The 24,072-nt window shown below is 32.7% G+C and overlaps 4 protein-coding genes across 4 annotated transcripts; 1 reads left to right on the top strand and 3 right to left on the bottom strand.

The window, feature by feature from the left end:
• Positions 1–1,631: 1,631 nt before the first annotated feature.
• Positions 1,632–5,061, bottom strand: LOC141713956 (uncharacterized). Its single transcript, XM_074517513.1, has 3 exons — positions 2,570–5,061; positions 2,389–2,491; positions 1,632–2,309 (listed from the first exon to the last, which is right to left on the bottom strand). Exons 1-3 carry the CDS (start codon positions 5,059–5,061, stop codon positions 1,632–1,634), a joined length of 3,273 nt encoding a protein of 1,090 aa, XP_074373614.1.
• A 7,341-nt stretch (positions 5,062–12,402) lies between these two features.
• LOC141711891 (NDR1/HIN1-like protein 1) lies at positions 12,403–13,359 on the top strand. Its single transcript, XM_074514588.1, has one exon. It carries the CDS (start codon positions 12,560–12,562, stop codon positions 13,187–13,189), a length of 630 nt encoding a protein of 209 aa, XP_074370689.1. The 5' UTR covers positions 12,403–12,559; the 3' UTR covers positions 13,190–13,359.
• Positions 13,360–19,827: 6,468 nt separating this feature from the next.
• LOC141713955 (putative calcium-binding protein CML23) lies at positions 19,828–20,371 on the bottom strand. Its single transcript, XM_074517511.1, has 2 exons — positions 20,062–20,371; positions 19,828–19,982 (listed from the first exon to the last, which is right to left on the bottom strand). Exons 1-2 carry the CDS (start codon positions 20,369–20,371, stop codon positions 19,828–19,830), a joined length of 465 nt encoding a protein of 154 aa, XP_074373612.1.
• A 1,046-nt stretch (positions 20,372–21,417) lies between these two features.
• LOC141711890 (NDR1/HIN1-like protein 3) lies at positions 21,418–22,406 on the bottom strand. The gene has a single exon (XM_074514587.1). The coding sequence runs from the start codon at positions 22,297–22,299 to the stop codon at positions 21,586–21,588; it is 714 nt and encodes a 237-aa protein (XP_074370688.1). The 5' UTR covers positions 22,300–22,406; the 3' UTR covers positions 21,418–21,585.
• Positions 22,407–24,072: the final 1,666 nt, after the last annotated feature.

Below are 24,072 nucleotides of genomic sequence, written 5' to 3'. Positions count from 1 at the left end.
TTATAAATATTAGATTTAAATATTTGATATATATAAATCATATATTATTTTTATAAAATTATGTAAGTGAAGAATATGTTGTTGAATTGTTTTCGGGTTTAAATCGGGTTTAGAACGAATTTTAGGTTTCGGGGCGGGTATCGGTTCGATATACCTAAAATTCAAATCCACATCCATAATCTTTTGGTCTAGAAATAAGATCCAAATCAAAATTCAAATCCAAAGAATCGGGTTGGAGTAAATCCAAACGGATAGGAACGGGTCGGCCATCTATCGGGTCGGGTGAAATTGTCATCTCTAGGTTTAGTGATATGTACAATCATATAGTACTTAACACATGAATTTTTATTTGATATGATTGTAATATATGATCTGGCATAATTTTCTCATAGATCCTATTTGCTAAGTAAAATCGTAACAATAAACAACGTATGTTCATTCATGAAATAATAATTATAACATATTTCAATGTAGGATTTCTTACTTATGTTGTTAAAGTATAATTAATTATAATTTTTTTTGTATATTAAGATGATATAAATTAATATATATAATAGATTTGTCCGATAGGAAAAGGGGATTGAGGAAGCCTAAAGAACTATTTACGACGGATTAAAAATTTCGTCGTAAGTCTGGGTTTCTTACGACGAAAAAGTCGTCATAAGTAATCATTTAACTAACTTACAACGATTTTTCTAGTCGTAAGAAACCCAGGCTTACGACGAAATTTTTATTCCGTCGTAATATACCCAGAATACAGAAATTGCAGACTGTAACTTTTTCCCCTTGCTGTAATTTATTATCAAAATCTACATCACTAAACCACTTATTTCAACCTAAAAAACAGATTGTAAATCAAAATAATAAAGGAATCTTAGCAAAACACAAGTAATCACAAACCTTATATGAAAATCTTGATTGATTAATGAGAAATTCATCTTTATTCTTAAAAATTAGAAATGTGCCTATAATGATAAAATCTGTAAATGTATTTGCACAAACATATCACTTTATATATTGTTAAGATTTCCTAACCTTCAAATTGGTGAAAAATTTAGGATTACAAAAAAAGTTGAAAAAATGCAAGTAAAAAAGGAAAATTCATTTCAATTTATTTAAAATAACAAATTTACCTAGAACAATAAATCATCCAATATTTCTTTGCACAAACATATCACATTACATATTGTTAAGATTTTCAAATCTTCAATTTAGTGAAAAAATTAGGATAATGAAAGAAGTTGAAAAAATGCAAATAAACGGCAAATTCATTTTAATTCATTTAAAATTAAGAAATTTTCCAAGAATGATAAATCATCCAATTTTTTTGCACCAACACATCATATTATATATTTATAAGATTTCCAAAATGTCAATTGGTTAAAAAGATTGAATAGCAAGAAAAGTTAGTTGAAAATAGTGTTGGTGAGCCGAAAATCCATTTTAATTCATTTAAAATTAGGAAAGTGTCGTTAATGATAAAATTTCCAATTTTTTTGTACGAACACATCATATTATATATTTAAAATATTTTCAAACCGTCTAATTCATTAAAAAGTTGAAATTGTGAGAAATTGTGAGAAAACCGTCTAATTCATTAATAATTTGCCTAAAATGATAAAGTACATTTCTTACTCATCTTCACTTTCAACGTCAATACTATCATAACCATCTTCTTCTTCTTCTTCTTCACCTTGCCTTGCATTTTCTTCCTCTTCTTCACTTTCCACTTGTTTTGGTTGCTCTTGTTCTTCTTCTTGATCTTCTTCCATTTCATAGTGCGAAAAGTCAACAAATAACGACCTCGAGGAAAAATCTAACGCAATGGTATTTGAGACTTCTTCTTGAAGGGGTTTCACATCAACATCCCATGTTCTTTCACTGAACAATTGAGGTCTACATGTGATGATTGTGTGAATATTACTATCGGGATTCTTGACACTAGGAGCATAGTACACTTGTGTGGCTTGACTTGCTAGAATGTAAACATCATTTCCTTTTAGTTTTGAATTAAGATCAATTAAGAGCACTCCATTTTTGTGTTTCTTTACACCCCTAACATGATCATACCAATGACATCTAAATAAAATCACTTGATTTCCGCCACCATATGTTAGTTTGATAATCTCTTGCAAAGTCCCGTAGTAATTGCTTCCACTATCACCATAACAACTACCCTTCACAAGTACCCCAGAGCTTGATTTTCCTAGGTTGAATGAGTATCCGTTGACCTTGCATCTTTTGTAAGAAAGCACAAACGAAGCTGGGCCTTGCAATAGGTATTGAAATTTTTTGTAGTTGTTTTGTACCTGAAATGGAATAATCACATAAAAACAAGTATATAAATATATTTTTATAATTATATAATTTGTGTATTTTATGAAATACCTTATTTTGAAACCATGTTGCGAAATGTGCCTTTAGCATTGTATCCATCTCAGTATCACTCAATATCAATGTATGATGCTTGCGAACCTCTTCTTCGAACATACTGAAAAAAGTAATCATACCATGTTAGTGAAGAATGTTTCAAAGTTTTAATTATGAATGAAAATATTTTATTACTTACGTGATGTAGAATGCCACTTCACGCATGTTAGTAAGAACATAATGTGCTGCAACATGTAGGGAATCCACATCTAAATGGTAACCTGTATATGCTCCGAGGAGCTCTACCGGATATGTAAACGCCTCGAGTTTATGTGGATCCCGTGAGCGATCATCAACCACATTACGACCTAGCAAGTTGTGCGCTGTCTCAACTCCTGACTCAAAGTACATGGAACAGAAATGTGTCAACTCTTCATGTACATATTTTTCTGCAATGGAACCTTCAACTCGTGCTTTGTTCCCTACTTTTTGTTTCATTCTGCGTTGTAGTCTTTCAATATTATACATCCATCGTGATGGGACAGGGCCTCCGAGTCTGCACTCTTCGGGTAGATGAACGGGAAGATGCTCCATTGGATCAAACAAAGCTGGAAAGAATTTAGTCTCCAAAGTACAAATGATCCCAGCTATGTTTTTTTCCAACTGCCTAATATTTGATGCGAGTAGTGTAGTTGAGCACAAGTCCTTGAAAAAATTTGAAAGATCACAAAGTACTTTGTGTATGTCATCCGGAAGAAGTTCACGAAATGCAGAAGATAATAACTTTTGCATAAATACGTGACAATCATGTGACTTCATGCCTTGAAATTTCAACTGAGCTATCTTACAACATCTCTTCAAGTTTGATGAGCAACCATCTGGGAGTTTCAATCGATGTACCCATTTACATAACAATTTCAGCTGATCTCGGGTGAGTTCGTATCTAGCTCTAGGCCTGTGTCTACCATTCATCCATAACTCTTGCATGATGCCCATTGCCTTCAAATTTTCTCTTGATTTTGTGGTATCATTCGTTTTGGCACTACATAAAATAGTATGAAATATATTGTCAAACACATTTTTCTCTGTGTGCATAACATCGATACAATGACGTAGACGCAATGAATCCCAATATGGTAGATCAAAGAAGCTAGTAATATGTGTCCAATTGTGTGAATCCCCGAAGCCATCTGCCCTTTCTTTGCTATGTGGTTTCCCTGGTGGTGGAAATGTGATTCCAGCACACATGTTATGGACAATTCGACCTTTTCGTCGACTTCTTCGGCGTTTGTCTAGAAACCCCATATGTAACCCATAAAAGCTGGACTTCCTGCTGTGTGGTAGTTGCTTGGCTTTAACTTCACCCATACATACATGACAAGCCATCTTTCCGTGGGTTGACCATCCGCTAACCATACCCAACCCGGGAAAGTCACTGATAGTCCATAACAAGGCAGCCCGCATCATGAAATTGGTCTTCGTAGAAGCATCATATGTCTGCACACCAACCTGCCATAAACTAATAAGTTCATCAATTAAAGGCCTAAGATAGACATTCAGATTCCTCCCAGGATCATTCGGCCCGGGTACTAGTAGTGTCATAAACATGTTTGGATCCTTCATGGACATGGTATGTGGAAGGTTGTACACAAGTAATACTACAGGCCATACTGAGTATACAGTAGAAGTAGCATTACTGTACGGGGGAAATCCATCAGTTGCAAGACCAAGCCTTACATTACGAATATCCGCTGCAAAATCCGGATAGTTCTTGTCAAATTCTTTCCATTCTTCTCCATCTGCAGGGTGACTAAGAACCCATTCAGTCACAATTCTGTTCTTGTGATACTTCATATGTTGGGCTGTATGGGTAGACATGTACAAACGCTGTAGACGAGGAGTGATCTTAAAATATCTTAAGATCTTCCTCGGAATGGTATCACTCCCACCATTAATTGAATCTTTGTATCGGCTTAACTCACAGTACTTACAGTTTTCCAAATCTTTATCATCACTGTAGAACAACATACAATCATTCTCACATGCATGTATTTTTTCGTATCCCAAGTTCAGCTTCTTGACCATCTTCTTGACACCATAATAATTAAAAGGAAGTTTATGCCCTTCCGGAAACACATCTCCAAGTAAGAGGAGTAACTCATCAAAGGCCTTATCACTACATTTATTATGATTCTTCCAATGTAGTAATCTAGTGACAAATTTCAATTGTGTGTACTTGATGTTGCCCGGATATATTGGTTCTCCGACATTACTCACATTGTATAAGAATTTAGATGCTTGCTCGTTCGGCTCCTCGTGGACACTATTGACATATCCAAAATCTTCCCCTCTAAAGGCATCCCCCAACATCTCATATTCATCAAATACATCTTCGCGATCATTCATTTCTTCATTTCGTGAGCCACATTCTTTTTCATGATAATGCCATATGGTGTAAGTCTCAAGAAAACCGACCGCATATAAGTGAAACTCGACATCGGAAATGAGTTGAAAGAGTTGATTGTTACATGTATTACACGGACATCTAATCAAAAGTTCCGGATCATTCGGTTCCTTGCTATTTTTTATTGCAAATGCCAAGAAATCTTTAACCCCTTTATTAAATTCTTCCGTAAAACCATAACCACCGGGAATAATTCGTTTAGTGATCCAACTAGTATCATAAGACATCTACAAATGAAAATAAAATGCTACGTGAATAACATATAAGCACCCATATATATATTACATATAAATATAAAAATTTAAATCACACATTTAAATGCATATAAACAATATAAAATAAGATTAAAATTTAATACATACATTGAAGATTGTAAAATTCGTTGTTGTTATGTCATCATGTATTTTGAATGATATGAAGATATATTTTTGTGAGAAAAAATAAGTGAAAAGAGTGAACTTTAAAAAGAGACAGCAATATTTTGCAAATATTTACGACGGAAATAAATTTCCGTCGTAAGTTTTAATAAAAAAATATTATTTTTGAACAGCTAGCCGGTGACATTTAATGTGAAAGGTCGGAAACTTACGACGGAAACAGTTCCGTCGTAAATACTACTTACGACGACTTGATTTCCGTCATAATTTATAATTAAACGACGTTGTTATTATAATTAAATTTTAATTATCATTTTTTGTAAATAAATTTAATAATAGAATAATAATAAATATTTTTACTTACGACGAAATATAAATTCCGTCGTAAAGTATATTTCATAAAATAATATTTTTTTATTAAAACTTACGACGGAAACAGTTCCGTCGTAAATACTACTTACGACGACTTGATTTCTGTCATAATTTATAATTAAACGACGTCGTTATTATAATTAAATTTTAATTATCCTTTTTTGTAAATAAATTTAATAATAGAATAATAAAGAAATATTTCAACTTACGACGAAATATAAATTCCGTCGTAAATTATATTTCATAGTTGACTGATTGCACAGTTGACCGTAAGTTTAATAATAAAATAATATACTTACGACGGATTTGTTCTGTCGTCGTAAAAATTTACGACGGAATTTAAATTTCCGTCGTAAGAAAGGCGCGCACTTTTTTCCGTCGTAAGTTAACCGTCGTAAATAGCCAGTTTTGTTGTAGTGTATATATAAAGGTATAAATATTTTTAGCTTTCAATTTCGTAATACCTTCGCCAATCTGTAAATCTAAATAAGGAATCATAACATGTACCTACTACAACTGCAAAAGGAGAAATATACTTTATCGAGATTAGGCTGTATTTAATTCTCGTAAAAATTACTCCAAATCGATGTCACAGTATTGTCACCATACCTCTAAATTGATGTCACAATCTTGTTACTGGCTCATCTGTGCCATTTATTAAATGTTACTATCTGTTGAGATATTTGACTGACATTTTAAAATTACATTTTCATTTTTTTAATCTTAAAAAACTAAGTACAATTGGGAATATTTCATTTTAAAAATTATGATATTTAAACCTTCTAACACTATAAAGTCAGTTTCAAATCATGAAATACAAACAAGTAAATATATTACGATATTCAATTTAATAGTGGATACAATTTGGATAATAAATTTATATCTAACAAGAATCAATATTTCCTCTGTTTTAAAAAAAGAATAATTATTTTGAAATGGAGAGAGTAGAATATGTATAAATTTCAGTAAACCAGTACAGAGAATTGAGTTAGAAATTAGATTTCAAAATTGTAAAAACTAAAATGGCGCAGAAGTAGAAAAGAATGATGAATGTACAGTTACTAAAAGGCAAGGGGACAATCTTGGAACACTGCAAAAGCAATCACAATTCACAACCTTAGTGCACAATTTTCGATGTACATTCTAAAGTAGTACCGAGTAGATCCCCATATACAGGTTGTCAGTGAATGTTAACTCCAGTAGTATATAATAATAGGTCCACCAATTGGTGCATGTGTTGTATAGGTGGCATTACATTTTTATTATAAGATGCAGGTACCGCCGTGTAACACAGTTTGGAAAAAGATGGTATATAATTCATATATTAGGAACCGTCTTTGACTATATTATTATTATATTAAATTCACTCAATCATCGATTCACAATAGTGATCATTAACGTGACAACTTTTCAACTCTGCCCCTTGTTTTTGGCCCTATATTTCTTCCGTAAAATCCCTCTGTTTGAAATTTTTGGATTTTGCAATTTTTTGATGAGACCTCTGCATACTCGCTTGCTATCCATTTCTCTATTCTTCTACACACAATACATCAATTATTACATGATATATACACAACACGCAATTCCTTTGATGGTAAAACTAAATTTGTTATGTATGATTATATACTATTGTTAGCTTTACTGCTTGGTGCCTTGAACTTGTGTTGTTAGGTACACTATTGACTGGCCATGCCAGTTCACATGACTTTCACACCTAAAGACAGTTTTACATAGGAAAATTGTGTGGATTCAGAGTATCCTAAATTAGCTAAGCCTAAATAGCCGCCTGGTGCGTGTTAGAATATAATCTAAACTTGTTTTATTTATTTATTGCTTATTTACTATATCTGCAAATAAATTGCTGTCACTGATTTATTTGAGGCAGCAAGTTTAGGTCGTGGTTGTTAGCGTTGATTTAGGAGTTGATACAGGAGTGGAGTTAAAATAGGAGAGTTCCTGATTTGTCTCAATCACTGCTGTATGTTTAGCTATTTAGTTCCTTTCTACACTCATATGATAATTGAGTGGTTTCACATTGTAAGCAAGCATTTTATTCAATAAATACAAAAACCGAGCTTTGGCTCATCTGTATGTGTGTTGATTATTCCGCAGACTTACAATATACATTTGAGTAAAACGTTTCTGGGCTCTACAAAGTGGTATCAGAGCTTGGGAGCCAATACTCGATCTGGTGTATTAAAGACAGCTACAATGGATGGTAATAAACTCAAGGGAGGGTCTGTTGGTTTGAGTTATCCAACGTTGACAAGGGAGAACTATACTGCTTGGTCCATGAAAATGAGGGTGTTTATGCAAGCACATGGGGTGTGGGACACTATTGAATCTAGTGATCCCAAGATCAAATTTGAGGACAAGATTGACAAGGTGGCACTTGCTATGATTTATCAAGGGGTGCCTGAGGATGTATTGTTGTCCTTGGCTGACAAAAGGACGGCAAAGGAAGCCTGGGTTGCAATCAAGACCTTGTGTCAAGGTGCAGATCGAGTAAAGAAAGCTCGGATCCAAACCTTGAAAGCGGAGTTCGAAGCTATGAGTATGAAGGACAGTGATCCGCTTGATGATTTCTACATGAAGATGAATGGGCTCGTGTCAAATATCCGTGCTTTGGGAGAAGAGGTGAGTGAATCTTACATTGTGAAGAAATTACTTCGTGCAGTCCCATCGAAGTTCTTACAAATTGCGTCCACGATAGAGCAATTTGGAGATCTTGAGAAAATGTCTGTAGAAGAGGCAGTTGGATCTCTCAAAGCGCACGAGGAGCGGCTGAAAGGGCAAACTGATAAAAGGAGCGATCAACTGCTATTGACAAAAGAAGAATGGTTGAAGAGCGAAAGAAATGAGGAGAAACTCTTGCTGACTAAGGAAGAATGGCAAAAACGTTCTAATAGAGGAGGAACAGATGGATCTGCAAACCCACGGGGTCGCTGGGGACGTGACAAAAGTCGTATAAAGTGCTATAATTGTCACGTATATGGTCACTATATGGCAGAGTGTCGAAAGCCAAAACGAGAAAAAGAACCAAAAATGGAAGCTAACTTATCACAGGTGGATACTGATGGTGAAGAACTCACATTACTCTTGGCTGAGTCTGGAGAGGAGGATACACAGAGCATGATGTTGTTGAACGAAGAAAATATTGTACCGAAATTAAAGCAGGACAAAGGTAGATATGCTGATTCTAATGTTTGGTATCTCGATAATGGAGCAAGTAATCACATGACGGGCCAACGGTCTAAGTTTAGCAAATTGGATGAAAGCGTGACAGGAGAAGTAAGGTTTGGAGATGGTTCTAAAGTGACAATCAAAGGAAGAGGTTTGATACCCCTCAAGTGCAAAAATGGTGAAATAAGGTATCTACAAGAGGTATATTACATCCCATCACTTTGCAACAATATTATTAGCTTAGGACAACTATCAGAGGAGGGAAACAAGATTGTAATGAAAGGAGAGTTTTTGTGGGTTAATGATAAGCTGGGACAGTTGCTAATGAAAGTAAGGCGGACTGCAAATCGACTGTACAAGATTGAGATTGAAGAAGAAGGGGTGACTTGTTTGTTAACAAAAATGGAGGAAACTACGTGGTTGTGGCATTCTCGTCTCGGGCATGTGAATTTTCCCGCACTTGTACTCATGTCCAGGGAAGAGATGGCCTATGGATTGCCAAAACTAATTCAACCCAAAGGAATATGTGAAGGTTGTTTGATGTCCAAACAAGTCAGGAAGCCTTTCCCATCACAAGCCAATTTCAGTGCCAAAACGGCTCTTCAACTGATACATGGAGATATTTGTGGCCCGTTTACTCCACCAACACCTGCAGGTAACAAGTATTTTTTCCTATTGGTTGATGATTGCAGTCGTTATATGTGGATTTATTTGTTAAAAACCAAGGATGAGGCGTTTGAAGTTTTTAAAAAATTCAGAAATTTAGTTGAGAACATTCCTGAGTTGAAAATAAAAGTTTTTAGAACAGATCGAGGAGGAGAATTCTGTTCAAATAACTTCAAAAATTATTGTGATGAGGCTGGCATTCAGAGACATTACACAGCCCCATACTCACCGCAGCAGAATGGAGTTGTGGAACGTCGAAATAGAACCGTCGTGGCCATGACAAGAAGCTTTCTTAAAGGAATGAAAATGCCTTCGAGTTTCTGGGGAGAAGCCGTAAGACATTCTGTTTATATACTGAATATGTTGCCGACAAGAGTACTTACAGGAAGAACACCTTATGAAGCTTGGAAGGGAAAGAAGCCAAATCTTCAGCATATCAAAGTGTTTGGATGTGTTGCTCACATGAAAGTACCAGGAGTGTATACAAAAAAATTAGATGATCGTAGTAAAGTTGTTGTTTATTTAGGAAATGAGCCAGGAACAAAAGCTCATCGCTTGTATGATCCAAAAGATGGCTCTGTACTTGTGAGTCGGGATGTTATATTCGAAGAAAGTAGAGGCTGGACTTGGGAACAGCAACCACCAAGCACCGTAAACACGACTAGTACACTTACACTGACGGATATGAGATTAGATGACCTTGAAACAACAGAAACGAAAGAAAATGTAGGGGGCGAGTATTCAGAATCAACAGATGTAAACCATAGTCATTCTGACAGTCAAACACCTAAAGCCGGGACTCCTCATACTGAAAGGAACTCCAGCACTGCAAGATCATTTTTAGAAGAGTCTGGAAACTCGAGTTCGGGAAGCTCAAGTGGTGAATCGAACAGTGGACCTGTAAGGATGAGACTTTTAAGTGATGTGTATGATGATACTTCAGAAATTGATTTACCAGATGATGAACTTATGATGCTGAGCATTGATGAACCCACTTCGTACAAACAGGCTGCAGAGGAGGACGAGTGGAAAAAGGCAATGACAACAGAGATAGAGGCTATTGAGCAGAACAACACATGGGATCTAACTGAGTTGCCTCAAGGGTGTAAAGCGATTGGTTTGAAATGGGTTTACAAATTAAAGAAAGATGCTGATGGCAGAGTTATAAAACATAAAGCACGATTAGTCGCGAAAGGCTACGTACAACAAAAGGGCATTGATTATGAAGAGGTGTTTGCTCCTGTCACTAGAATAGAAACTGTGAGGCTGCTACTTGCACTTGCAGCAAAAAATTCCTGGGAAGTACACCACTTGGACGTTAAATCTGCATTTTTGAATGGAGAATTACAGGAAGAAGTTTATGTAGTGCAGCCGGAAGGATTTGTAAAGAAAGGACAGGAGTACAAAGTTTATAAGTTATTGAAGGCGTTGTATGGTTTGCGTCAGGCGCCTAGAGCTTGGTATGCTCGTCTCAGCAAGTGTTTAGAGGATCTAGGATTTGTTAAATGCCCATATGAACATGCCGTTTATACGAGACGTGAGGGGGAAGAAGTGCTAGTAGTTGCAGTTTACGTAGATGATTTGCTAATCAGCGGGACTAGTATAGCAAATATAAGAAAGTTTAAAAAGGAGATGAGCAATGTATTTGAGATGAGCGACATGGGTAAGTTGTCATACTACTTGGGCATGGAAGTTGAACAAAGAGATGGTCATATTGAAATTAAGCAGACTGCATACGCAAAGAAAGTAGTGGAGAAGGCTGGAATGAAAGGATGTAACTCAGTAAGGTATCCGATGGATCCAATGGTGAAACTAGACAAAGATGAACGGGGAAAGGCAGTTAACACAACACAGTTTAAGAGCATGGTTGGAGGGCTCAGGTATCTTGTTTTTACCAGGCCGGATATAGCTTTTTCCGTTGGTGTAATAAGTAGATTCATGGAGAGACCCACAACATTGCATTTGGCTGCAGCAAAACGTATTTTGCGGTACGTGAACGGAACTCTTGACTACGGGCTGATCTACACCAAAGGTGAAGGAAACTACTTATTGTCAGGCTACTCAGATAGTGATCTAGCGGGCAACGTGGATGACAGGAAGTCTACAGGAGGTATGGTTTTTTATTTGAACGAGAATCTTATTACTTGGGTGTCTCAGAAACAAAAATGTGTGGCGTTATCTTCCTGTGAGTCCGAATTTATGGCAGCAACAGCCGCTGCTTGTCAGGGAATATGGTTGTACAAATTGCTGAGGCAGATAACGGATATAAAGGCTGGACCAGTGGTGCTCTATATCGATAACAAGTCAGCAATAGATTTAGCAAAAAACCCAGTATTCCACGGGAGGAGTAAGCATATAGACATTCGTTACCACTTCATACGTGAGTGCGTAGAACGGGGAGAAATCATTCTTAAGCATGTCAACACAAATGAACAGCGAGCTGATGTGTTAACCAAGGCATTATCCAGAGTTAAATTTGAAGGAATGCGTGAGTTGATGGGCGTGAAGAACTTGCAACCGAGTTTAGATTAGGGGGAGCTTGTTAGAATATAATCTAAACTTGTTTTATTTATTTATTGCTTATTTACTATATCTGCAAATAAATTGCTGTCACTGATTTATTTGAGGCAGCAAGTTTAGGTCGTGGTTGTTAGCGTTGATTTAGGAGTTGATACAGGAGTGGAGTTAAAATAGGAGAGTTCCTGATTTGTCTCAATCACTGCTGTATGTTTAGCTATTTAGTTCCTTTCTACACTCATATGATAATTGAGTGGTTTCACATTGTAAGCAAGCATTTTATTCAATAAATACAAAAACCGAGCTTTGGCTCATCTGTATGTGTGTTGATTATTCCGCAGACTTACAATATACATTTGAGTAAAACGTTTCTGGGCTCTACAGTGCGGGGCAGTACGTATAGCCCCCATGTTAAAATTAACAACACACCTAAACAACTTGAACTACTACTCTTTATACCTCATTATTTAAAGACTATTGGTCTACTGCTACCCTGGCATTTCTATATATCTACTCACTCACATTACTCTTCCTTCTTCACATCCCCCTCTCTCTCACACATTAAAAACATCTTCTCCTCCTAGATAACTTTGTCCAAACTAAAGTTGTGATGTCTACAAAACAGTGTAGCCACCACAAAGACAAACGGAAGAAAATCATCCGCCGTGTGTGCTCCGTCATCCTCGTCTTCCTCTTCATCCTCCTAGTCACGTTTCTCATCATCTGGGCTGTGCTGCAACCCAAAAAACCACGGTTCATCCTCCAAGACGCCACCATCTATGCTTTTAACGTCACCCCCGTTCCCAATCTCCTCACCTCTAATTTCCAGGTCACTGTAAATTCTCGAAATCCCAACAGTAAAATCGGAATTTACTACGATAAACTCGACATCTTTGCCACTTACAGGAGCCAACAAATCACTTACTATACCACAATACTCCCGACTTACCAGGGTCACAAAGACACAAACGTTTGGTCACCTTTTATTTATGGGACCAACGTCCCTGTGGCGCCTTACAATGGTGCAGCCTTGAGCCAGGATCAATCCAGTGGGGACATATGGTTGATGATCAAGATTAATGGACGGGTTAGATGGAAAGTTGGATCATTCACTTCAGGTCGCTATCATATTCATGTTACCTGTCCAGCTTATATCCCGTTTGGTAATCGTAACAGTGGGATTGCTGTCGGTAGCGCCGTTAAGTATCAGCTCTCCATCAAGTGCAAAGTTAGTGTCTAAAATTTTCAAAAGTGTGAACCAACTTGACGCCTGTTAAGTCCTCTCTCTCTCTTATACCGTTATTATAGAACTTTAATTAATTTGTATATCTTGGTGAATTGTAAATTTTGCTAAATAATAGACAATAAGGATTTTTCCTCTAGCAAAATTACATAACTGATTAAATATTAGTTATTGATGTACAATTATGATTGGTATAGATATATAAATTAAGTTGTTAGAGAACTTTGCTAAAAAAAATTTGGATCTCAGAAAGAAAAGTCAAAAGATGGTATGAGCTTGTAGTGTCATTTTCTTAATTTTTTAAATATGCTTACTAGTTACTTCTCGTTTACTCATAAATTCCTTGTGTATAATATTTTAATCGTTAAGGATAAAAATAGGGGAAACATCAATATCAAGTGGTACATGTATTCCTTTTGAGTCAACCCTTCAAGTTTTGAAGTTTCTATTATATGGTTGATCCAAAGTTACTTTTCATATGTTCGTTCATTTTTTGTTAGAAGTGTAACAATGGAGAGACATGCCATGTGGGAGGATGACCAATTTATTGCTACTTACTCTTTCATTGATATCTATATCTTACTTTTCGGCACGCTTTTTAATGTTCATTTAAAACATAACTGCACAATATTTTTTTTTCCTGATTAAAATTTTTATTCAAAAAAAAAATTAAAAAAAATGTTATCGAACTATACTTTATAGAAGTCTCGACATATATACAAATAGTGAAGGTATACAATTCAATGGGACGGAGGTAGTGCATGTTTATTATGTTTATGCTTATGATAAACACTTCTTCAATATATTTGAATAATATTTTAAGAAAGTACCTCAATATTATAATATTATAAGGAAGTGCCTAATTCACCCTGCATATTCCAATCACATAGAAAAAAAATGTGCTTTATATATTATTTTACCACCTAGTAGGAACGAGAGGCACACATCCGTTGAGAAAGGGGAGGTAATCACAAAATTGCAAAAAATAAAATTTAGAAAGATTTGGGGGTGAACAAAGTAGAACTCTCCAGAGCCAAGCTAGAAACCAATAGAAACAGTAGTAAGTTGTCCATATATCCTTTGTTTTTCTTTTGTTTATAATAGTAATTATTTGAATTTAAAAACAATTATGGGCCGTTGGCATTATTTATAGAAAACAGAAACAGTTCTACTTTATCCTTTATGTATAAATAAACAAAATTAATTCAATAAAGATACAAACCTGACCTAATATCACAACTATAAAATGGACAAAGAATGTATTCTCTCACTACTCATAATTGGTGTTGAATTGATATTTTTCAAAAATAAACTTCTTCCCAATCATTTATTTTAACATCCCTCTAGTTTCTTAATTTCGGGTGCCCTGAAAGAAAAGATTGGGGAAAGGAATTCTCGTTTCTTAATCAGGCCTGCTCTAAAGATAGGATTAAGTGAAATATAGAGTAGTAGATAGTTAATCATTATATAAGTATATATATATATATATTCTAGTTATTTCTTTCACATCAATAAAAAACTTAAAATTATGAATATGAAAATATAAAACTTAAAAAATTTCAATGTTGATCTAATATATTAGCCAACATATATATATAAACACTATTTCATACTCATCATATTTACACACGCAATATTAATCATATGCCTCTCCTGCAATATAAATGATTACCCTTCATGTAATATTAATAATTACAATTATTAATTAGTCTGCTAATAAATTGTACTTTTTTAAAATAAATCGTACTTAATTTATACATTATTACATTATTGACAAAGTGGGGCCGGTTCTTTTTTGTTTCTTTTTCATAAAAAAACCTGAGATTTAGATAATAATATTGGTGGTCCATACCATTTCCCTTTACACTTTACACTATGTTTACCCCTTTGCACCACTTCCCTTTAATTATATATATATATATATATATATATATATATATATATATAATGGTCGTAAATAAGTAATAAGATATGTACCAAAAAAAATATTAATTTAGCAAATTTATTATTTTATCTGAAATAAAAATACATTTTATCCATAATGTTGGAACCGGAGAAAAATATTATTTTAACTGATTTATTAATTTATCGATTTACTTCATGGAGATTTAACTCTAGTATTACATTTTTTTTAATCAATTTATAGCATGTCCAATCATGATGATCTATAATTTAAAAAGTCTAGTTGGCACTATAATATGTATATTAATTAAAAATATAGCCCTCCAATCATGATACATGTTAACAATATTTTTATAATCATTAGCTAAGAACATACATGTCAACTTGCTGCCTAATAATTTAATGCTAAAACTAACTCTACACATTAATACATACAAATATTTATATTACATTTAATATATATTTTTAAATTCTTATTTTATATTTAATATTTTTAACTTTACTAATCATTTCAATATACATTACATACTTATATAAATATTAATAATTCTAATATAAAATATAATTTAATCTACCATAAATCTATACTATTATATTAAATACGAAACAATAAAAGTTTGGTTGGTAGTCGGTCTGGTCACCGCAATTATAGTATTATTTAAAATAAAACACTTTCATATATAGATAAATATTCATAACAGAATTATAATATGTCTAATGATTTTCGTTAAAACAAAATAATATATATTAAATTCTCCCGGTCGGGCTAAACAAAATTATACCATTGATCCAATTTTAAATAAAAAATTAAAAAATTACACATGGTTAGTTGGATTTGAAGAATCGGACTAAAATAATATAATAAAAGTAATTGATCCTGCTTAAAATATTATATTGTTAGACCGGACTATAACAAAATAAAAACTTTAAAGAAAATTTGTGAAGTCGATATAATGTCATCAAACTAAAACAAAATAATACATATTATCCATTCGGTCTAAATAAAATAATAATCACCCCAGACTAATATAAAATTAAACAAAATATTAAGTATAATTAATTGAATTTGGTTAATATAACGGGTATCAATCTAACATAAATTTTTTGCCATTGACACATAAAATTTTACCATTAATTCAGGTTTAAACATATTAAACTAATATAAATCTGAATATAGTTAGTCGGATTTGATCGATTAACAGACTAATGACAATGATAATTTGTATACTATTGATCTCACCTAAAATTAATGTTTTAATTAAATATAATAATTTTTTGTTAACAAACCTATAAATATCAATAAAACATAAATTTTAATCATTACATTATTTTTTAAAACTAGAGTATGAGTAACTTATATACCTATGTGTATATTAATAAGGATTATCAAATTCTATTTTTAAAATTTCAAATAAATAAGTTTCATAACATATAATTTTACTTTAAATTAAATTCAAAAAAAATATTTTATATTAAAAAAAATCTGTGCATCGCACGGGTTTTAGGCTAGTATCTATTTTATAATAGATATATAAGAAATGTTTTTTTAAAAATAATTCAATAATAAAAATACATACGGCATCTACGCATATAATCAAAATTAAAAAAATGCATAATCATATCGTCGTTGAATCATTTCTTCTTTGATAGGCAACCAAACGATTTTGAAGAAAAATCAAAACAAAAACCAAAATCTCGTGAAGGAGAGATCAAACAAAACCCAAATAAATTGGAAACTTATACAATTTCGTCAAATCAAACTTCTGCTGAAAATTTCGTCAAACATGTAAAGCTCATAAACAAAAATAATATAATTATCACATGTTTAAGAACTTTTACCTGATTTGGTTGAACCGCAATGAATTTTGGGTTCCTAATAATTGTTCTCAGCCGTAATCGTACTTATACAATTGACAAAATATGAAAAACATAATCAAATACACATAATGAAAAAAATTATGATATATTTATCAACAATCCATACTAATCGAATCAAGAACCATAAGTTTACAAAGAAATCACATACATATATATACACATAAATACATATACATGCTCTAATGTATAGATTCATAGACATATAATAACGAAGAAAAAAAAAGATGAGGATGAAATTACATATTCAATTTTAAAATAAATGCGGGTAATCAAAGATATAAAAAATGTAAATTAGTTAAGGATTTGAAGGTTGAAGAAGAGATTGATTATGATTTTTGAATTTGATTCAATCTGATGATGATGATGTATACAATATGAAGAAAATAATGATTATCAAAGAAAAGTAGTAATGACTTTTGAATTTGAATTACTTAAATCATGAATTGTGGATCTATAATTGATTTGGTATAATAAGAGATCTATTTTAATAATATGTTTGATCTTTTTAATATTGAAAAGTGATTTTTTTAATAATTATAAATACCATTTAAGATGTGGATAGTCTGTAGATCTTTGCATATTTGTATAGTAATTAGTTGATTTATGAATAAGGGTCGACCCACTGGTCAAATTTCAAAAATATGGGTCAAATTATTTACAAAAATGTCATTCTTAGTACTAATTTGAGGGACTCTTCACTAGTGCTCATTAAGATATAATAGATAAGCGTATGAGACTTCTTATACAAAATTTTGGTAGTCTAATGCTAAAATAATCTCAACCGTTGATCTGATATATTTAAAAATGGACGGTTAAGATTATATTTTATTAAAACAAATATATTCTAGATACAATGATAAATAAAAAATGATTGAATTGTTCTAATTCTATTCAAACACCTAATACAATTCTAAATAGAATATTATTAGAGATTGCATTCTTCTACGACTATTTAAACACAAAAATATGATGAAATTATACAACAATAGATAGAATATGATTAGATATTGTATTATACATAGTTGTAATTCAATTCATCATCCGTATATTTCTCAATATATGCATATTTTTACAACAAACTATCAAAATAAAAATAATATTGCTACAACGTCAGAAATAACGATATATGTATATTAAAAAAATTAAAAATAAGCTTAGAAAAAAAATTAAAAAATGTAAAACTGTAAAACAATTTTTAAAACCGTGCATCGCACGGGTTATAAGCTAATTAGCAATAATAGAAATAATAGAGTTCAAGTATAAATTATTTGTTTAATCTACCTCCGTCCCCCTTATTTCTTTACATTTCTTTTTTCACTACTCGACACGCATCTTTACGCGTATATAAAGTATAGTTCCTTAACTTATTTTTAAAATTTTATTTTTCTCAATAAAAATTTAAGCATTAAATTTTTATTCAGAATAACTTTTTTTAAAAATAATTTATGAAATTATACTTTATAGGAGTCTTAAAATGCGTGTCGAACCATCTCTCTCAAATATAAAGAACTAAGAGGGACGGGGGAGTAAATTTCAACAAAATAATTAAAAAAAGCTTTAATAATTAACCACATCATATAAAAATTTGCATTTGTCCTTTTGTTAGGGGTAGTTTTAAAACGAATTAATAAAAATTGGTGAGCCAAACCCGAATTTGACTATAAGTCGCCGAGTACTCGGAATCACACTCGAATTTTGACCAATTTTTTACAAAATCGTTCTTGGACTGGATTACTCGAAACTCAGATCAAATGAGGGGTTGAAAACGAGTACTTGACTGAGTACTCGGCCGAGTTACTGATTTTTACGATGAAACAATGGAGTGGTTGATGAGTGTACAAGAGGGTGAATGTGTGTGATGTAAGGATAGACAGTGGGTCACTTCGGGGTCGGGGAGTCTAATCCCCGCCCCCGATCCCCGAACCCTAACTCATTTCCCGAACCCACCCCGATCCCCGAACGGAGATTATTTTACTCCCCGATCCCCACCCACTAACGGGGAATGGGATCCCCGAACGGAGACTATTTTACTCCAGATCCCCACCCCTAACGCGGAACAGGGATCCCTGCGGGTTCGAGGATTCTAATATTTTTTAATTAAATAATATAATATATACTTTTAACTCATTTTCAATAAAAATAATCTAATAAATCATGACATATAAATATGTTTTAAATTTCATATCATATTTTAAATAGCAATTTGAATTGAAATATATTTATAATAAAGATAACATTAAAATTATTTTTATTGAATCATATTCTACTTTAAAATTCATATAAAAAAATAAATTTAAAAATGTATGTACATTATTTTTATTCATATTTTAATATTTATTTATAATATTTTAATTAATACACATGTAATTTATCATTTATTTATATTAAATATAATAAACGGGGTTCAGGATCGGGAAACGGGACATGAATACCCTAGTCCTCGACCCTGCCTCAATCCCCAAATTTTTTAAATAATTTTTCCCGTTCCCCGTTTCGAACCCGAAAAATTTCTAGAATCCTCAACCCGTTCGGGGCGGAGATCGGGCAGGGGAGGGGCGGGGTGGAATACCTATCCTATCTTAGAGATGTACATGGTTGATAAGGAAAAATGAACAAAGATATAATTTTATTTCATGGTCAAAATTAATTTTAAACAAGGGTTTTTTTCATAAATACCCAAGTTTTATAAACTTTTTGTAAAAATACTGTCATTTTTAAAACAAATTGCAAAAAAACTATCTTTAAAAAAATATTTGCAAAAATACGGAGTTTGCATTTGTAACCATATCCGCAACTGCTAAAAACCATATATACAACCACAAATGCAAATTTGAAAAAATCTTTTGAAAATTACATTAGTTGCAAATTAAGTTGTACAGGTGGTTGCAAATGGTGAAAAATGAATGCCTCTCCGAGACCAATACTAATACCACGAAAACAACCATGAAATCAACTAAAAAACAACCAAAATCCATTTCTTTAATCTTCCTCCTCTTCCCATGACCAATAACTAACATACAAACATACAATAATGATTTCACAATTTTCATATCAAATTTCAGTTTACCAATAATTCTCATATCACATACTCTTCAACGTGTAATGCAATTTACTCACCGAGATGAATCCGTTCTTATCACGCTCATACATGTCGAAAGCGTCACGTAACTCCTTGTTAACAGCACAGTCATCCCCGGAGTTCGCGAGATGAAAAGCAGCGAACTTTTTGAGTTCGATGAAACCGTCGCCATCGGAATCAATTTCCGACATTATGCTAGCGATCTCCTCGGGGGAAGCGTCGGTGCTGAGAGTGAGGAGAATTAAATGGAGCTCTGACACGTCGATTTTGCCGTCACCGTTAGAATCGAAGTCGTTGAATACCTTCTTAACGTCTTCCATGTCTATTGCGTGTATTAATGTGTGTAATTGAGAGAGTTGTGTGCGTTGATTTGATATGTAATAAATGCAGTGTTTGGTTGAAATTGTTCTAAGTGAATTTTATCTTCGAAGTAAAAATATTTAATTTGTTAAAAGAAAAAAATTAGCGATCGATTATTTTTCTAATTTGTTAAAAGAAAAAATTAGCTCCGGCGCAGGTGCCGTCAGCGGAGATGGCGGTGGTGGTGTGGGAGGTTGTGGTTATAAAGGAAGAGGAGAGGGTTGAGGAGAAGGTTGTGGTGGAGGAAGATGAAATGAGGAAGGATGAGGATGATAAAGAGGGCAGAGTGATGATATTTTTGTAATTTAATTATTTGTATGTTTAAAAAAATAGTAAATTTGCAAAATTTTAAGTAAGATATGAGAGTTGCAAATAAATATCCAACTTTTGATATATTTATCAAATTCCCTTTAAACAATGTGAAAAATGAAACTTTTTATTTTGCAAAGTTTTGGAAAGCTGAAATGTTGAAACTTGGTCTGAGCTTTCATTTTAATCTAACTTCTCACCGGAAATTTTTCCATAATACAATTATATTATAATTTTTTATACTGAGATTCTCTTTACTTCAATCCACGGACCACAACTCCTTGAAAAGTTAGGGTTGAGCTTCTTGAATTCTAAAGTTTACAGCTGGCTGCTAAATCGAGCAAATCTTGATTTTTTTTATTGTAGGAAATCGGCACTGGGAACAAATCTTAATATTATGCATATATATTTTTAATTAAATTTGAATAACATACATTTTTATAAATTATTTTAAATCAGTAAAAGACAAAAATGTCAATAATAAAAATATACAGGGGCCATGGTCGCTTTAGCCCATATCAGGTCTATTTAAATTTTCAATTTCGATATTAGTATCTTTAGATTTTCTGCACACATTATGATAACGACGCGCTCTACTGGGTGAAAGTATAAAACTGTAAAAGCTACACATTACAGGTCAAACAACCCCACCAGGCCAGAGAACATGACATGAGATTCAAAATTTGAATTTCAAATATAACAATAAAACAAAAATATCATATTAAAATATAATATGCAGGTCATATTATCCGCTACTATACTACTACGGGAGCCTGAACTAAACAGTACTCAAAGGAACAAAACAAAGAGTAAATCAAACTCAAGGAAATTACACGACTATACGAATTAAATCTAGATTCATCAATCAATGCCTCCAATCGAAATCGCACTTGGTAGCCGTAAAATTACCCGAAACCTTGCCTTTAGTATCCAACGGAACCTTCAAATTACACTCAATCTTAGGCTTGAACTTCATAGTCTTGAACAGAGCCAACTTAAACCTAACCCTGAGGAACAGCTTAACATCAATCGAATACATCCCGGAGTCCTTTTCCGAATTAAATTTCGATAAATCTTTCTTTTCGAGAACCAGTAAATTCTGTCCTTTAAACACAGGACTCAAATAATCAGTCTTCTTATGTCCCTGATAAAACCTCGTCAAGTTAGTAACGGCAAATCTCTGGTCCTCGTACAAACCTCGAACCTCGATCTGATCGTAATAAATTCCAATGCGCTTGTTCGGGTTTCGAACAGTCATGTTGAGAGCCAGATTGTAATAGAGAGTATTGTTTGGAGAGAGATCGAATTGAGTTAACGAAGCCTCGGTGACGTGGAATTTAACAGGATTGGGGCGAAAAATCAGCCAGAAAATAAACAAGATAATTCCAGCAATGAGTAAAATTGTGAAGAGGATCTGGAAGATGAGATTGAAAAGACAGCTACAGAGACAGCCACAGCAGCAGTTAAAAAAGCCGCAACCGCCGCCGCCACGGCGGCCGGGACGGTGGTAGGATTTCTCAGGCGGGATTGATGGGCCGTAGAAGGCGCCGTTGAGGTGAGGTTGTGGTGTTTCTTTCATTGTGTTTGTTGGGAAGGTGTGGGATGTGTGTGTGTAACGAATTGTGTGTGGGTGGGTTTGTATGTTAATATAGGGGGGGGGGGTTGTGTTTGGGATGTAACGTAATTGGAATGGGAATAGGTTTGGGATTGTATTGGGGACGTTCGTGGTGATTAGAGCGTGTTTAGTTTGGTTGATTCGAGATTAATTATGTAACGGGCACGAGAAATGTCCTTTTAACTTCTGAATTCTAACGTATTAGTGATTTTCTGATTTTTCTACTTTTTCCCATTTTTTTGAAAAATATATGAGTGTCGAATGGATGTTACGGTCTGTTTTTTCAAGAAAAAATAGACTCTTAAATTTGATATCTTATATACTCTAAAATAAAATAATAATAGGTATTATGTATCAGGGTTCTCATATATTTGCTTATGAAAAAGTTTAGTTATTAATAATTTTTCATGATTAATCAAACTAGTTATATAAACCGGTAAAAGGAGGTATTTTATGATAATATAAAAAATATAACATACAATCAAATGTTGAGAGATGATCATTTGTTGAAGCGAAGCTCTGCACCTCGTATCTATGCGAGAAATGCTCCTTATCTCAAATTATTTTCCCAATTTTTTTTCTAAATGATATGTGTCATGTATTAATATAATAATTTATACTATACTATTGATTTTATTTGATCGGTTCCTAGAAGTATGTTAACACCTTCCAAAATAAAGTTTAAACAAATATAATTTAATAAAAAAGAATAAATTATGTATCTAATATAACTACAAATTATTATTCAACTTAATTTTTAATTGCACCCAACTCTTTTTTTTACCTGTTTTGCAGGAAACCAAACACTTCCAAAATTATATTTAGCAATTCAAATTAAAATATAGCAAAAAAATTAATAAATTAAGAAAAAAATAAAAAAATAATATTAAAAAAAACAATATCAAATCATCCACATTCACCGCTGATATTCAAAACTTCCTCCTTCCTATAGGTTCTGTATCCGCGCAACGAAGAACCTTTTAAGATTTTAACTATCTAAATTTTGAATTTTCAATAATATAATACATACAAAATAAATATTTTCAACTTTATTAATCTCAATAATATTTTATTATTATTTTTATAATTTATTTTTATAAAATAATTAAAGGGATGTTCTTTATGGTAGTATAATTGATTTTCCCCATTGATACCATCAATTTATTGGTTCTATCCGTGATAATCCTGTACATTTCATTTTTCATTTCGGAAACAAGTGATAAGTAACACGTAATAGAATTGATTTCAAAATGAAAAATAAATCATATATTTGAAATCTTTGCAAAAAAAAGCATGTAATGGACCTTTAAACCATTTAATTGGAATTTAAATGAATGAGATATATTTAAATTTTATAACCAAATTTTGATCATTAATAGGCCTGTTTGGCCACCACATAATAATTAGCTTATTGGCTTATAAGCGCGTAAGTACTTATCGATGAGTGTTTGTCGACCCAACTTATAAGTTGAATTTACAACTTATAAGCTAATAAGTTGAATGTTAGTAACGACGTATTTTTTCACAACTTATTTTGATTTTTAATTTTTTTATTAATTTTAGTTTTGAAATTTATGTTTTTAAATGTTAAGTTAATTTAAAAGTCATGAATTAAGATAATAATATTTAAAAATATTTATTTTAGTTCATTTAAATTAAAAAAAATCCGACTTATAAGTAAATTAACCAAAAACTTAACTAACTTATAACCATCTTATAAGTATTATATACTTATCA

The sequence above is a fragment of the Apium graveolens genome, chromosome 3 (assembly GCF_009905375.1).
Source record: "Apium graveolens cultivar Ventura chromosome 3, ASM990537v1, whole genome shotgun sequence".
Lineage (NCBI taxonomy): Eukaryota > Viridiplantae > Streptophyta > Magnoliopsida > Apiales > Apiaceae > Apium > Apium graveolens.
Note: the sequence above shows the minus strand (reverse complement) of the source record. Positions and strands in the feature narration are given on the sequence as shown.